General features: G+C 34.3%; 1 protein-coding gene across 1 annotated transcript in view; it reads left to right on the top strand.

Moving 5' to 3' along the window:
• TDRD3 (tudor domain containing 3) overlaps positions 1–18,260 on the top strand; it is a 229,216-nt gene that overhangs the window by 143,397 nt on the left and 67,559 nt on the right. Inside the window, exons 7-10 of the mRNA XM_061170837.1 lie at positions 1,381–1,530; positions 6,463–6,603; positions 11,058–11,214; positions 11,998–12,123. Of these exons, the coding sequence (XP_061026820.1) occupies positions 1,381–1,530; positions 6,463–6,603; positions 11,058–11,214; positions 11,998–12,123 (574 nt within the window). The remainder of the gene's footprint in view (positions 1–1,380; positions 1,531–6,462; positions 6,604–11,057; positions 11,215–11,997; positions 12,124–18,260) is intronic.

Here is an 18,260-nt window from a genome sequence, read left to right as displayed (position 1 = left end):
CTCAATAACAATTTTAAAAATTTTGGCATGAAAAACAGATACCTAGCTGATCAGAAAATAAGTGGGCAGGATCAGTTGACTGGCATCCTCTTCAAAACCCTTTTTGGAGGGTCTACTCAAAATTACATAAGGCATTCTTGCATCATGGCTATTTTGAAAGTATTTAAAACATATGTCATTTTTTATTGTGCTTTAGAACATGGGACAGTCAAGATAAAAGGAGGCATGATCTATGCTCATGATATTCTTATTTCTATCAGTGAAAAACCCCAAGAATGAAAACAGAGTGTAAACATTTTAATAATTTATACTTGAAAATAATAAATGCTGTGTTTGTAAGAATTTTCTTTCCCCTTAAACATTTTGGTGATAATATTTCTTTCAAACATTGCTCACAGAGACTTATGATTTAATTATTTTCAAGAATTTGAAGTGTGTTTATAGCTTTTTTTTGTATTAGGAAGTATATTAAAAGTTATAGCTTAAATAATATTATTTGTTTATGAAGTCCATTGTGAAAATCTGTTATTCAGCATCTTAGCCTTGAACATGGGTTAAAGACAGAATATGCTTGGCTGTGTGTTAGAATCAGCTATTTTATATTTATATTATTGAAAATCAAAAATCTATATATTTGTATAACACATTTATTTGAGAGCATATTTTTATTCCTCTTTAAAATTATCAAGTTGAAAAAGGTTCATTTTATAGGATTTTTGCTGCTAGAATTAGAAGAGAGAACAGAATTCAGGACTTATTTTTAGACGATGATGGCTTTCTTAATTTGTCTTAAGAGACTAAAAACCTAAAACTTTGCAGCCTGATTAGGGGGAGGGAGTATGTTTTTAGCTTTTGGCTTATAAGTTGAGAGACACCTTTCTATATGTTAAAATAACTATAAACCCTCATGGATATTGTGGCATAATGTGGAAATCAAGTGCTTAATAAAAAACTGAGTTTACTTCTTGTGCAATAGTCTAGACTGTTTGAAATTTAAAATTATTTTAAGTCATTATCCTAAAATGAAACTTAGATCTTTTGATGTAAGTTTGATGTATATTTTAAATATTGGGTTGGCCAACATGTTTGTTCATAAGATGTTACAGAAAATCCCGAACGAACTTTTGGGCCAACCCAATATGTGCCCTGTTTTAGATTGCCTACATTTAGTGTAGCTTTCATTTACCAGTTACAATTACTTAAAAGTTACTTCAATTAGTTTTCTACCTTTATTTTTAAATCTATGGGAAATAATTGTATTTTTATGGGCTCTTAGCTGTTGTGATACAAATATTTCTTTTGAAGACATTACTTTCTTATGAAAAACTTGAATCTCTTTTGGAACTACTGAAACAATTTATTTTTATTTATTATTACCAGAAGTGTGTATCTCATGTCCAAGTGGATAGCAGAGAACTTGATCGAAGAAAGACATTACAAGTTACATTGCCTGTCAAACCTCCAAATGATAATGATGAATTTGAAAAGCAAAGGACTGCTGCGATTGCAGAAGTTGCAAAGAGCAAAGAAGTAAGAAACTAAATCATTATGAATTTCTCTTATTCCTTGCCATTATGTTCTATTTAGATTACTCACAATCATTATTGTCTTTTCACATGAAGTAACTAATTGAACAAACTTTTGACATTCTTTTTCCATATTCCATCAGTAGAAAATGCCCTGGTGCCTTTTGGAGTCTTATGATTACACATTTTACTCATAAACATTCCTTTTCCAATCTCCTTAACAATTCCATTAAGTTACCTTTGCTAGCAAACCACCCTTCTTTTCTCCCACTTTCTTTCCTTCTTAACAGTATACAAGTGAATGCAACATTTTTTTTTTTTTTAATGGCAGAGGGTTTCCCATTATTAGTTGGGATAGATGATACTTTTTGAGGTTAATTTTCCCCTATAATAGAAATTTTTGAGGAATTCAGGTAAACATTAGAGGGTAAATCAATGGCTCAGGATTAACATTTTTGTCAATTTTCATTCTTAAATCTAATGTATAGTAAAAAATAATTCTTATCTTTGGATTATATGTGCATTTATACATACCCTCCTTTATCATTTACTACTGCTAGCCAATAGGTTTTCTTTTCATTATTTTTAATTGCTTGCTTATTTGAAATAGGTGTTTTCTCTAGTTACTTATTGATTTTTAGATTTTGACAAGAAGTTTTAGTTCATGAATTGGTTGCTTAGATAGACTTTTCTTAACCAGTGGTATTGAAATAGGTTTCTTTATTCAGAACCAGTAATAAATCTTAGCTAACAACTGTTTTCCTATTTAAATTCAAATTTTAAGTAGGAGACTTCTTGAATTTTGGTAGTTCTTCCTGCAGTGTCTTTCTGTCATGTTTATGTAAGGGACAAGAGCACAAATTCTGGAATCAGGCAGACAGGAAACATATCCTGCTGACAACCTTGGATAGGTTACTTAAGTTTTGTACCATATTTTCTTTATCTATGAAACTGTGAGAATTAAAATTGCTAATCTTTAAAACATTTAGAATACTACATGGCACAGATCATGATATTGTTACTGAACTCCAGTTCGGCAACTTGTCACTCAAGAATCCAATGCTGAGAGTGTTGGGTTAAAGGAAAGATAGCTTTATTGAGGAAGCCGGCAATCCTGGGAGAAGGTAGATGCATATTCCAAAAAACCAACTCCCAACTCACCAGGTTTTGCTTGGAGATTATATAGGGGAAAGAGGAAAGGGCTACGTGCTCATGGGGAGGGGGCTGTCTTCTATTTTCAGAGATGTTTTTCTTGATCACACGATTCCAAGTAGCTAGCAAGTCTCGCTTGTGGTTGGAACATTAAGTCATAAATCTTTGATTAGCTGTTCCTGGAGAATAAGGAACAAGGGTGAGGCCTATAGAATAACTAATCTTCAGTCTCGATATACATCAACAGCTTTCTTCATCCAACAACAAAGCTAAGTTAATGGTAAACTAGGGTAGAAGTCAGGCATAGTAAGCATAAGATCACAGCCATATCCTAACTAAGAAATAGAGTTGGAATAATGCTGAGAAGCTGAGAGCCCCTAATTATAGTCTCACTGCCTCAGTTACAATAGTCCTTTGCTAAAAGCCTTCAGTAAATGTGACTATTGCCATTCCTCAATGTTTTCTCTATTCTAAGACACATTTAAAAATCATTTTTAATATTTCTGAAATTAATTCATTTTGCACAGTTTACATAAAGTGCATTTCTTCTTTCCCAAAAAGCGGTTAAAATTATGGAGTTTCAGAAAAGGATATTGGGAGTATATCAATTTCTTAATGATTATAGGAAAGTTGTTCTTTTGATTTACATTTTTCTCAGACAAACTTTCTTTCCAAAATCTTGTTTGATATCTATTTTCTGGAAGATGGGAATCAGACAAGTTAGGAAATTACTGAAGTAATCCAGGGAGAGAAAAGTTTTTCGTAGCAATGGCAGCTGTGTAGGTGGTGCAAAGTGTTCAGATTCTGGTATTTTGAAAATACAGCCATCAGAGTTTCTGAGAGATTAAAGATGGAGCTTGAGAGAAAAAGAGCTGTCATGAATGACTTCAAGGGTTTTGGCCTGAAAAATTGGCAGGTTATTGTTGCTTACTTTGTACTGGAGAAGACCGGGGTGGAACAGGGTGTTATTAATATAATTAGTATATTAATACTGAGGTACCTCTTAGGCATCCATGTGGTAATGTTTAATAGGCAGTGATACAGAGAAGAGTGTAGCTGAAAGGTGAGCTTTGGATTAGATGTATGCATTTGAAAGTGGTAGGTGTATGGATTATATTTAAAATCATGAGGTCAAATGAGATCACCAAGGGAATGAGAGCCGAAGGGAAGAGAAAAGGAGAAGGAATGAACCCTGTAGCATTTCAACCTTACCAGTTGAATGAAAGAAGTTGAACCAGCCAAGGTGTGACCAGTAAGATAGGATCAAAACAAGAGAATACAGAAATTACTTCATGGAGGATGACGTATTGAATTTATCAAAGACTGTTGAAAAGTCATGTAAGATGTGGCCTGAGAATTAATGTAGAGTTAGAGGAGTCATTCATTCTCTCCACATTCCTTTATCATTCATATAGATGGTGGTAAGATAAAGTATAAGTGTGCAGATATCAGTGGGTGGGTTGATGTGGTAAAAACCTATGTAAGTTCTTTAGTGATTATTTCCATTTTTTCAGTGAGGAAGTAAGCATGGTCAAACAGGCACAATGAGGGAGATGTTTCAGATTTGAGGAGTCAGGAGAACATGTAAAATAGTGGTTTTTATTATTTGTATTATTTGTCTACTTTCTTAGATTCTAGAATCCTATTACTGGATCATGGACATAATGTAACAGATTCCTAGATAGGTTTGGTGCCTTGCTAAAGAAGATTGGGAGGGTGAATGGGCTGAGAAAATGTAATAAGATCGCAAGACAGCATTAAGGCCCACTTGGGGTCTATGGTCGTGATGATGTCACAGATGCCTAATTCACATAATATGGACGGGATGGTGTGACTCATACAGGACAACATCAGTTACCTTATGGGTAATGTTTAAGTTGTGATGTTTCTAGATATTTGTATGTTTAGTGGGTAACAACTGTTTTAAAGCAGTGAAAAGCAATTCTGAAAATGCTATTTATCCTATTCCTTAATCCATAAAATGGAAAGAAAATAATAAGGAAATGCCTCCAGAAGATGGGACTATTTCACTGGCACCAAAATAAAAAGCAGTTTTGGAGTTATGTAATTTAAATTCCAGAAATATATTTAATTTGGAACAGGTCAGGCTCCAGACTTTTCAGGTAACTATGTTCTAATATATTAAGCAAAACAGTAATATTGCCATCTGTTATGAGTGTTTACCATTTGCCAGTTATTGAATTCATCACTTCCTGTTGATGATGTCATTTAATCCTCACAGCATCCCAGTGAGGTAGGTGTTTTTGGGCCGTGCCACGCGGCTTGTGGGATCTTAGTTTCCTGACCAGGGATCGAACCCCTGCCCCCTGCAGTGGAAGCGTGGAGTCCTAACCACTGTACCACCAGGGAATTCTCTCGTCCCTGTTTTAAAGATGAGAAACCCGAGGTTCATGGAAGGTAGAAGTTAAGTGACTTGCCTGAGGGCAGGAACTAGGAAGTGGCTCAGTACAGATTTAGTCCCAGCCTTGTGTAGCTCTTAAGCCTGTATTCTTAGCTGTACTACATTGTCTCCCAATCTAATAAACTGTATCACATTAATATAAACTCACATTTTTCCTTGTGGTTATGTAAGCAATGACTATCAAGACATTCCAAAGCTATTTTTTTTCTTTTTTTTGCTGGGATTGCAGAAACCAAAAATTGAATGAATCCAGTAATGGGTCTTTGGTCTTTGAAGATGTAGTTTTAATTTTGATTTGAATTAAACTTAAATATTGTGGTGTATCAACTACCTAATAGAGGTATTTAATATGTTGTCCATTGATGCTTATCTCACATCATTTTTCTATTTTTCAGGTTCTATTTCTTTACATTTTCATCTGATTCAAAATAATTTCCCAGTCTTATATAAATGTATATCTAGGATGTTTTCTTATTGTAATCATTTTAAGATACATTAAAAAATGTTGATAATTATATCTAATAAAAATCAAGTCTTGGCTTCTGCTTTTATTAGCTCTATTAGAAAACTATAAAGATATTATATAACCAGATATTTAATTTAATATTGTACAAATAACAACTGCGGAATGCTTTTCAATCATGAATTTGTATCTTTCCAAACCGATGTTTTTTATGTTCTAGTGTTTCCACTATAGTTTTGACAAAACAAAAATGAGATCAAATTCAAATTTGATTACACATATAATTATTCAGATTAAGTCAGGCAAAATAAGAAATATGGACTTTAAAGCTTTTATACTTAGTTGGTAAGATATAGCGTATTTGGTAATTAATGTAAATAATAAATTAGTAATGAGAGTTTTAATCCCATGTTAAAATTTGTATTATTTGTCTACTTTCTTAGATTCTAGAATCCTACTACTGGATCATGAACATAATGTAACAGATTCCTAGATAGGTTTGGTGCCTTGCTAAAGAAAGCCTTGCCATGTAGCTGGATTTGTAACTCAGGTCTCACGATATCAGTCAAGTATTTTACCCTAGAATAATTTTTGACACCTAATCTCCATAATACTTGTACTATTATCTTTTCTTTTATATTGTTGTCTACTTAAGTTTATTCTGATGATTTGCCTTGGAGATTTAAAGATTATAATCATGTAATTTTTTTAATTGCCTCACCTGGACTTGTGAGATTATGACTAGTAGATATTTAGAAAGAATTAGTTAACATTTCATTTTTTTCCTGTAAAACGTAATTAAGAAACTTAACTACTTCAGTTTTTAGTCATAGCTTAGTCTTTAGAGCTTTTTAAAATGTTATTTATTTACATTTCTTTTATCTTTCTGTTCTCTGAAGACCAAGATATTTGGAGGAGGTGGTGGTGGTGCTAGAAGTAATCTCAACATGAGTGCTGCTGGTAACCGAAATAGGGAGATTTTACAGAAAGAAAAGTCAAACAAATCAGAGGGAAAACATGAAGGTGTCTATAGAGAACTGGTAAGGCTGAAGAACCAACCACAAAGTTTATGTCTTTTTTTCTTTAATAGCCTTGGTTTTTTTAATTCTTTCTCAGAACCACCACTGGCTTTTTGAGTATATTATAAATAGGTGTCACAACTCTAAGAAGGCTTTCATTAAGGATTCCAGTTAATAATTTCCAGTTATTCCATGGAAAATTTGGATTGGTTGAAAAATAATTTACTTAAGTAAAATTTACGTTTTACTTAACTTTCTACTGTCTGAATGATGTCTTTTAGAATGGATTGATAAAAAGTCATCAAGTTAAACAGAAAACGCTCAATGGAAATTATATTCTAAAAGATGATGCATCAGAAACAAACAGTTATGGGCTGTTCCCTACCCTTCCCCACATCTTTTCTCAAATTTTGTCTAAAGTGATTTTGTTTTGTTGTGTTCTTTGGGAAAAATACATTGAAATAGTAAATGTATGTTATAGACTCAATTGCAAAATATTCCTGGATTTTTGAGATAATGGGAGGAGTCAGAGATATTTCTGGTATGCTACAGTGTCCTCAGATATAAGGGAACTGACAGGAATTCATTTTCCTCTGCCTTTAAAGGTTAAATGACTTTGGGTGATTTTGTCTGTAGAGTGCTAAGACTAACTGAAATAATGGGGTTTCATCATCTCATATAACAAGAAATTTGGAGATAGATGATTACAAAGATTGGTAAATTCAGCAGTATAACAGTGTTGGAGCTCTGGTGAGCATCTCTCTAGTTTCTTGGTTTTCTTCTCTGGGTTACAGGATTCTCTGTATGTTAAGTCTTCATGCAAAAATTCAGAGGCAAGAAGGAAAGGGGACATTCATCTGGGTGTGGGTCTGTTTTATCAGATAAAAAAATAATTTTGGAAATCTCCAGTAAATTCCGTCTGTGGTTCATTGACTAGAACTAGGTCACATGCCCACTCCTAGATCAATCACTAGCCAAGGAGAATAGGTTTATAACAGAGCCAGACTATCTTTTCCTTGAATACATGACCATCTCTTTCTTTAAAAAAAAAAGTCAGTTTTCAGGTTTGAGTGGATACAGCAAGTTGAAAACCACACAGTCTCTAACTCAAGAAGCTCTTAAACTTGAGTGAATTGAGAACCCTCATCTGGGGATGTCTTGCCGTAGAACACCAAAGACCAGCAGTTTGGGATTGTTGTGAGGAGTAAAAACATATGAAGGGAGTGATATCACAAAGATGGCAGAATGGAAAGCTCCAGGAATTGGGCTGTCCACCAAAACAACTATTAAGCTGACAAACATTGTCTAAAGCAACTATTTTACAACTCTGGAGTCACGTCAGACTCTTGCAGCATACAGAGTGGTGATTAATGAAGAAAGAGGCTGGTCACTGGCTGACCAGGGAGATACTGGAACAAAGACTCCAGTGATCACATATCACAAGGAATAAAATCCTTACAAAAAAAAATCTGGAAAAGTTACTAAAAAAACTTAAAGCTGCAGTCTTCATTAAGTAACAACAGCAGTCCCTGAGGAGGAGGGAGAATCTGATTTCCAAAATTACCATCAATACAGTATTCAGAATTTTCAGTTCTCAACAGAAAATTACAAAGCATACTATAAAACAGGAAAGTATGATCCACTCATAGGAAAAAAAAGAAATTGAAAGAAACTATCCCTGAAGAAGCTCAGGAATTGGGCTTACTAAACAAGAACTTAAATTAACTGTCTTAGAAATGCTCAGAGGTGTGAAGGAACCATTGACAAAGAGCTAAAAGAAATCAGGAGAACAATATATGAACAAGTAGGGAATATCAATAAAGATAAATTATAAAAATAAACAAAATAGAAATTCTGGAACTGAAACATACAGTAGTGGAAATAAAAAATTTCGTTAGTCAAGTTCAACATCAGACTAGAGCAAGCAGAAGAAAGAATCAGTGAACTTTAATATAGGGCAATTGAAATTACCCAGTCTAAGATGCAGAAAGAGAAAAAAATGAAGAATAGAGCCTAAGGGACCTATGAGGTACCATCAAATGTACCAACATACACATTATGTTGTGTATGTTCTCTTCCCAATAGAAGAGAAAAAGGGACAGAAAAAATATTTGAAGAACTAATGCCCCCATATTCCCAAATTTGATGAAATCTACAAATCTAAGAAGCTTAGTGAACTCCAATAGGATAAACTCAGAGACACACCAAGACACATAATCAAGTTGTTGAAAGCTAGAGACAGAGGAAATCTTGAAAGCAGTGAGAGAGAAGCAACTCATCAAATACAAGGGATCCTCAATAAATAAATGACCAATTTTTCATCAGAAACTATGGAGGCAAGGAAGCAGTGGGGTGATATATTGAAAGTACGGAAAGAAAAAAAACTGTTCACCTGTAATTCTGTATTCAGAAAAACTGTCATTTAAGAATGAAGGATGGGCTTCCCTGGTGGCGCAGTGGTTGGGAGTCTGCCTGCTAGTGCGGGGGACGCTGGTTCGAGCCCTGGTCTGGGAGGATCCCACATGCCGCGGAGCAACTGGGCCCGTGAGCCACAACTACTGAGCCTGCGCGTCTGGAGCCTGTGCTCCGCAGCAGGAGAGGCCGCGATAGTGAGAGGCCCGCGCACCGCGATGAAGAGTGGCCCCCGCTTGCCGCAACTGGGGAGGGCCCTCGCACAGAGACGAAGACCCAACACAGCCATAAATAAATTAATTAATTAATTAAAAAAAAAAGAATGAAGGAGACTATCAAAAGGACAGTTTGAAATTTTAATGACCAGGAACCCTGTTCTTTTGCATGTTGCATGGTATTCAGTTCTTTATTTTCAACAATTGAAAGAGGACTTGATTGGGATGTCAGTTGACAGGTCCTTAAAATAATTTTTGATAATAGATGGTATAATAGGTTGAATTGTGTCCCATCCATCACCCCCGCACCCCTACCCCCCAAACAAGATAGCTTGAAGTCTTGACCACCAGTACCTTAAAATGTGACTGACTCTCTTTGGAAACAGGATCTTTGCCGAGATACCAAGTTAAAAAGAGGTCATTAGGTTGGGCCCTAAGCCAATATGACCCTAATTTAATCTCTTTATAAAGAGGGGAAATTTAGACACAGAGATAGACACTTACAGAGGGAAGTTGACCTGAAGACACACAGTGAGAAGATGGCTGTGTGACTGGAGTGATACATCTATAAGCTAAGGAATTTGCCCAGGATTGCCAGCAAACAACAGAAACTAGAAGAGGCAAGGAAGGTTCTTCCCTAAATCTGTCAGAGAGAGCATGGCCCTGCCAACAACACTGAATGAGAGTTAACTGGTTAACTGCAAATCAGGTTAACAAGAAAGGTACAGTAAGTTATACCGAGGTTGGATATTAATTGGTTCTTGAGTGTTTTTGGTTAAATTCTGTGTATGGGACAATATTCTTAATTAGATATTTACTTGGGAGATAATTGGGAGAGGGAAAGGCTTTGGAAGGATTTTTTTTTACATTTAGATAAGTTTTTGAGTAAGAAGGATTAATAGTTTTAATGTCCAGTCCTTTTTACATTTACTTTAGCATATCTACAGCAAGGATGTAAATTTTCTCTTATGTGTCAACTCTGATCTGTTGATAGTTGCTACTATGTTTAGGAAGGATTTTGTGTTTGGAAGTCACAAAACCAGGGTTTTAAAAAAAGTCAGGGTTTTAAAAACAGGATTTTAAAACAAGTGCTGTGCTTTTAACAACGTCTACATGGGTATCAGAGTAGCTGTCTGCACCATGCATGCCATGTGTAATGCTACCTTAAAGCCCATCCATCTTAACTCTTAAATGTATAAAAGTTAGTTATGTATTCCTCAGCTGGTTATGATTCAGTAAATTTCTTCATGGGATATGTTTATGTTACTTAAACAGTCCTTTAATTCTACTCAGGTCTAGATTTTTCAAGATTTGGGGTTCTGACATTTGTAAAGTAGATTTTTTATTTGGGGTACAGGCTGTCAAAGCTTCATAGATAGTATTGCTGATAAATATAGAGCAGAGTACTGAAACAATAGAGAGTAGAAAAAAAACCAAGCTACTGAGGTGGCACCATTTTGTTAGCTTCTTTTTATACTTTGCATTTTTGGAGAGGTGCTATATAAATTGCACTTCCTTAAGACAGAGAAGTATCAACCATGAAAATTTTTCATTAGGTAATTTTCACTGCCTGTATTGTTTTCAAAAGCCTTATTCTGACATATAAAATTTCTTTTTTGTTTGTTTTGCATTTGTAATGGTACAGAGAAAGTACTCAAGGCACAACCCTGCATATCACAGATCCTTCCTTGACTATTGGTATGAAAAAACAGCAAGTGATGTATTAATATAACATTTTTTCCATAAACATCAGATGTAATTTTTAGTTAAAAAGCAGTATGTAGTTAAAAACTTATACCTTGCTTGTTTATTGGCTATCAGCATAACTTTTCTCTTCGTTCCTTACAGGTTGATGAGAAGGCTCTGAGGCACATAACAGAAATGGGCTTTAGTAAAGAAGCATCAAGGCAAGCTCTCATGGATAATGGCAACAACTTAGAAGCAGCACTGAATGTACTTCTTAACAGCAATAAACAGAAACCTGTTACGGGTCCACCTCTGAGAGGTATAATTCATTAAGCAATGTGCCAGACAGTATTATTTGATTTTCAGAGAAATATATGTTGTCGACAAAGACTGGGTTTTGTTGCTGTGAAGGCTATAACTTCATTTACCATTATGGTAAGTGGAAGGAGCAGCAGTTTGGGAACCACAGAGACTTACGTAGGTTATCCTTAGTCTCATTGTCTTCATCTTTATATAAAGTAAGTCTAATACCTTATTTAACAAGGTCATGAATAATACAGAAAATATAAAGTAACTAGCTCTATTAACTATTTCTAGAACTAGGCCATTTGTATAAATGACTAATTAGTCTATAAACTTTTAATAGTTAACAGGAACATGACTTTTATTTAATGTTATTTTAAAATTATTGTATGGTCAAATGTATTATGTGATTTTTCAAGTCCCAATCCTATATTCTTCTAAAAAAATAAGTGGTTGCCATACAGCAGAGACTGGCACAACATTGTAAATCAACTATACTTCAATTAAAAAAAAAATAAGTGGTTAAAGAAAAATCTTATAAAAATGATTTATTTTCCTTAAAAGATAATTTACATGAACAAATTCAAATTTCCAGATAGATCATTTATAGGATTAAAGGTGCTACTTAATATAGTCATTTAAAAACATTTTTGTTATAATGGAAGTAGAATATACAGAAAAATATGAAAAGAAATACATATATAAAGTTCTACTTAAGATGTCTGCTGATTACATTTTAGTGTATATTCTTCTTTTGTTTTTGCATGTATAATGTATATGTCTTGCTTTACTTCTTAAGGTAAAGGAAAAGGCAGGGGGCGAATAAGATCTGAAGATGAAGAGGAACTGGGAAATGCAAGGCCATCAGCACCAAGCACATTATTTGACTTCTTGGAATCTAAAATGGGGACTTTGAGTGTGGAAGGTAAGCCAACTTAAAGTAGATTTCTTTTTTATTTATTTTTGGCTGCGTTGGGTCTTCGTTGCTGCGTGCGGGCTTTCTCTAGTTGTGGCGAGCGGGGGCTATTCTTCGTTGCAGTGCGTGGGCTTCTCATTGCGGTAGCTTCTCTTGTTGCGGAGCATGGGCTCTAGGCACATGGGCTTCAGTAGTTGTGGCATGCAGGCTCAGTAGTTGTGGCTCGTGGGCTCCAGAGCGCAGGCTCAGTAGTTGTAGCACACGGGCTTAGTTGCTTTGTGGCATGTCGGATCTTCCTGGACCAGGGCTCAAACCCATGTCCCCTGCATTGGCAGGCAGATTCTTAACCACTGCACCACGAGGGAAGTCCCTAAAGTAGATTTCTTTTTAAAACACCAAACTTTATTTGGAATTGTACAAAAAAGGTATAATATACTGACAGTGTGAATGTCTACTCTGGGTATTTACAAATTTATTTAATTACAAATTTCCTGTTTGACAAAAATACAGAAGAAAATTTTAATTGTTGCATTCTGAAAATATTAAAGCTTATTTTGCCCTCTAACTGTATGATGGGCAATATCACCAAACTCTTTCCCTCAGTTTACTAGATGACAGATTTAGCTATGAAAACATATTGTTATGTTAGAGAAATTACTATATAATTTTATATAACTTTTTTGATTGTGAAATTGGTCTATCTCTTTTTTCTCTACATATTACACATTGTATGAAAATATGTGGTTATGGTTAGGGTTAAATGAGCACAGTGAGTGAGTATGCTCCCACATTGTGACATATTTCTTAGTATGATATATTTTAGTGATTAACATAATACTGAAAGAGATATAATCATGTTAAATGTTTATATTTTAATTGAAGTATGCAATATGATAAATATTTTCTAGAATTGTAAGATTTTAATATATGATTCCAAAAAGTTAGGGAAATATTCTTTTAGATTTAGTTTTCTCTTTCAGATATATTTCGAATTAAATTTAAGCTCAGAGATAAAACGCTTTTATAATAAATTTGAAGTGTACAGATTTCATGAAAATGGAATCTTTTGTTAGATGACAAAGAAAAGATAATGCATTGTTTGAAAAACAAATGTTAGATGTAGAATGTAGATGAGATTTGTAAGTAGACACATGTAAAAGCAATATTTTCTTGCTTTTAAAGTATGATGAATTCATTTCCTATTGCTGTTTCACAAATTACCAAAAAGTCAGTGGCTTAAAACAATGCAAATATACTATCTCATAGTTTCTGTGGTTCAGGAGTCAAAACACAGCTTAGTTGAGATCTCTGATCAATGTTTCACATACTAAAATCAAGATTTCAGCTGGGACTGTGATCTTGCCTCAGGCTTGAGGTCCTCTTACAAGTTAGCTGGTTGTTAGCAATATTCACTTCCTTGTGGATGTAGGACTGACATTCTTGCTTTCTTGTTTGATGTTTCCTGGGGAGTGCCTTCAGCTCCTAGAAGCCCTCAGGTCCTTGCCACATGACCTCCTCCCTAGGCAGTTCACATGTTTGCTTCTTCAGGGTTAGCAGGAGAATCTCTACTGCTTCTTAAAATCTGACTTCTAGATGTTTTTGTCCCAACCTCCCTTTATACTATCCCAATCAGAGCTCCTTTGATTTCCTTTTATCCTTCTGTCTCCCTACATTTGCTTTTGACTCCTAGAGTCTCTCCTAAATCATAATGAAGTTGAGACCAAGAATAGTAATTCTACGGTGACCTGTGTGTCTGTCTGTCAGCTTTCAGTTCTCACAGAACACATCCTATACCAACAAAATTTAGTATACTAGCATTCCACTTGGGAAAAGGTACTAAAGTTAATTAAGATACATGACATGAATAATACACTCAAATCCAAACATCAGTGTTAGAGAGATTTACTTCTGAGGGGACAGAAATTTATAAACACATATGTTAATATTGGATATTGTTTTAGTAGACTGTTTTGTATTTACATTATTGTTATTAATATGGTACAGAGTCAGCTAGAATGTGAGAAAGATATAGACATTATAATAGTATTTCACACCCTAGATTTTCACAAGGAATATAACCTGTGACCTTCATAAATCCCCAAATTAAAAAATTAGGTATTTCTAATGTTTGTAGAGGCTCTTAAATTTTATCCAAATTCACATGTTCCTTTGATCATCCTAACCCCAGAAATTACCCCCTCCAACTTACATTAGAGTTTTCTGTCCCACTTGATAACCACTATTCTCAGAGAAACAAATTTCTGTTCTTTCCTAGAAGTACTGTGTGGGGAGGCCAGCTAACCAAGATGGGAGATAGGCAGAGGCTTCTTAGAGTAGGTGGCATTTAGACAGGTCAAAGGAGAAGTGTTGGGGGAAGGGCAGTCCAAATGTAGGGAACTCTGCATGTCCAGGCTTGGAGGCAGCAGAACGCCAGTTCCTATGCCTGGGAGGTTATGGGAGAGGTAGATGTAGAAGGCCAGATGTAAAAGCGGTAGTCTGGAGCCGGATCAAGAGGATTTTGTCCTAAGGAGTTTTTATTTTATCCAAATGACAGTGCAAAGCCATGAAAGGGTTTGTGTCATGACAGTAACAAAGTTTGGTGCTTTCAGAAAAAAAATTTGTCCATTGGCAAGGTGGAAAATGGGATTGAGACTGAAGTGAGGCTACAACTGTATGTGTTGTAAGAAATTATTCATTCTATATATGCAGTATTTTATGTAGTATTTATTTGTACCTGGTCTATGATAAGCGGCAGGGATACAAAATTTAATAAAATACCTCATTCAGAAAATTCAGGGAAATAGATGGATTTTGTAGCTCTTGCCCCAAAGAAGCTTACTGTTAGTTTGTGAGACAGAAGAAACCACAAACTTAAAAGGTCATAGGAATGCTTATTAAAAAGAATATTATTATTTACTTTGTGTAAACCTTTTTATCATTTACTTAGTGTAAGCAACACTAAACAAAATAAATAAAGACTTAGCAGAGGTATTTTGAATACAATACTCAAATCTGATCTGGCATTTTTGTAACCTGTAATAATATTACATTCTTTATTTCAAAGTTTTATTGCCAAAATAAGGCTAACTAGTTGTTTTGAATGGCTAAGAAAGCCTTTAAACAGGCAGCCTTGAAAATACTGCTTGGTTTGCTATTTCATTGTTTTAAATGTTTGACCAGAGAAACTTATCCTTTCAGTAATAGCTCTTCTCACCCTAAACTCTTTCTTTCATGATGCTGACATTGCATCAGAGGAGATTAATGATAACAAACATGAGCACAAACAGCAGGACAATAAATTGATACATATGTGGACTGAAGATTATCATGCTTGTAGATGTTTCTTATGCAGGCATGCCTGGAAGGTATTGCAGGTTCAGTTCCAGACCACCACAATCAAGTGAATATTGCAGTAAAGCAAGTCACACGAATTTTTTGGTTTCTCAGTGCATATAAAAGTTATGTTTATCCTATATTGTAGTCTGTTAAGTGTGCAATAGTATTATGTCTGGAAAAACAGTGTACATACCTTAATTAAAAATGCTTTATTGTTAAAAAAAAATGCTAACCATCATCTGAGCCTTCAGCAAGTCATAGTAGTAACATCAAAGATCACTGATCACAGATCATCATAACAAATATAATAATAATGAAAAAGTTTGAAATATTGTGAATTACCAAAATGTGACACAGAGAATGGAAGTGAGCAAATGCTGTTGGAAAACTGGTGCCAGTAGGCTTGCTTGATGCAGGGTTGCCACAAGCCTTCAATTTGTTTAAAAAAAATGCAATATCTGCAAAGCGCAATAAAACGAGGTGTGCCTGTATTCTCTTGGCTCTGTCTTCATGTAATCCTGTTACAATAAAGGTGACAGGATTAATGGAAATGCTTGATGTGTTGTCCTCCTCAGGTATCTTGCAAAGATCATTCTGTTACTCCTTCTGTTATTAATTCTCATACTATTGAGGTATTCCTAGGTGAGCTGAGGTTCATAGTAAAATAAACAGTTGGGGCAAGCTAATGAATTGTTTTTCTGCTTACTTCATGATTTCATGTTTCTTTTTAATTGAAAATAAAGCCCAGAATAACCTCTTACTTTTGTAAAATTGAATCTCCACTTTGGTTTTCCCTCAGAATTTGGTCATTGTTCCATAAATCTTATGTTCTAAAATTAACTCTGCATTGATGGGAGAAAATATTGGCCATTTTTCTAAGGAAAATCTAGAAAGCTTTTCAGGATAGAGTCTCCATAAATTTTAATGGTTAAATGCCTTATGGACAGCTAATGAAAATAACTATAGGCTTTTAATTTTATTCATGTTCATATCATCAGTGTCATTATTTGTGTCTGCTACAGACCTAAATTGATTATAAAGAAGTAATCATGATTCAATGATGTGTATATTCGGGGTTTTTTTTAATGTTTGTTTCTAATTCAGTTGAATTATCAAACCTCTCTTGCTTCTATGTTTTGTATCATTTAAGCTGTCTGAGGATTTTGTTTAGTTCAGGTAACCCTAAAAGCCGTGTTTAGCTGAATAAGCCTAGGCCTGGATGGACTTGTTATGTCATATCAAATTCTGTGTAATGTGTTAGGCTTGTTGGAAAAAAAATACATCCTCTAAGAATGTGTTTCTTACAGATTAAATGCAGGTAAGTAACACATTTACTTTCACATTGTATTATATAATTTTCTCTAAAAGAACAAAGGGCACTATCATTTCTTTATTCTGATTTTTAAAAATTTCCATCAGAAGTACAGGCTTACCTTGGAGATAATGCGAGTTTGGTTCCAGACTACTACAATAAAGCAAACATCACAATAAAGCGAGTCACACAAATTTTTTTGATTTCTCAGTGCATATAAAAGTCATGTTTACACTATACAGTAGTCTGTTAAGTATGCAATAGCATTATGTCTAAAAACACAATGTACATACCTTAATTAAAAATTACTTTATAGCTCAAAAATGCTAACCATCATCTAATGATTCAGAGTTGCCACAGATCTTCAATTTGTAAGAAACGCAGTATTGGCAAAGTACAATAAAGTGAAATGCAATAAAATAAGTAGTGCCTATAATTGATCATCACATGTACTTTTCCTAGAGATTTTCTCATATCATTAACTTTTTTGTTGTGTCTTTTAATTCAAGTCAAATGTAATTCTAGTTGACATTATTATCAATATTCTGAAAAAAATGAGGTTGGATTACATTGTTTTATGAGAGTAATCACTAAAGTGTTCTATGTGATACGTAATAATTTGATGTCAAGTTGGTTGATGTCCATATTCAACTGATAAATTTATGATAGGGTTGTGTTCAAAAAGGCTCATATATAGGCCCTTAAAAAAAATTTTGGTTTCATAGACTAGATAGAGTTCATGGCCAGATTATCAGGCCAACTTTCAACTTTACATACCTTAAGTTTATCAATATATTACTTCAGTAATACATAACTACCATTTGAAACAATGCCCACTAGAAATATGTATTTTAAGTTTCAACTTGGGACAAAAAGAGTAGGTTTTATTCTTTCTATTATCATGGAAGATATCTGGGTTGGCCAGAGATAGAGGGAGGGGTTGCCTTAAGACAGTAACTTTACTGTTTAAACTTTTTACTTCTAAATAAAACCAGGAAAACCTTCATTTTTCCAAATGGGGAACAAGAGGCGTTGTGAGAAAAGTGGACAGAGTAACTTTCTTAAATTCATACTCCTCTCTTTCCTTGTTTCTATAACTTATTTTGTAAATTAAGTATGTTACAAGTTTTATTTATGTTTCTCCATATTTTGTGTCAAAATTTTAGAAAGTAGACTAGAGAATATGACCCAGTTGTATAAAGGGTAAACACTTAGAAAAATATGAACAGAATTCAAATAGAGATATTTTTTATGAAAAGGATAAGATTTAAATTAAACAATTATAGGAACTAAGAACTCATCCAACATTCATAAATGTTGGACATGGTCATAGGTGATCAAGCTTCCCCTTTCCAGGACCCAGTCTCATCTTCTACTTTTCCTGTTTTATTCCTTGGTTCATAGAATTCTGTAATCTCTCAAGAAGCATGATTATCTGAGTCACAGTCCTTTTGGCTTGTTGGTATAATTGAGAAGAGCACCTCATAGCTAGTTGCAT

Source organism: Eubalaena glacialis, chromosome 16 (genome assembly GCF_028564815.1).
Source record: "Eubalaena glacialis isolate mEubGla1 chromosome 16, mEubGla1.1.hap2.+ XY, whole genome shotgun sequence".
Classification (NCBI taxonomy): domain Eukaryota; kingdom Metazoa; phylum Chordata; class Mammalia; order Artiodactyla; family Balaenidae; genus Eubalaena; species Eubalaena glacialis.
Note: the sequence above shows the minus strand (reverse complement) of the source record. Positions and strands in the feature narration are given on the sequence as shown.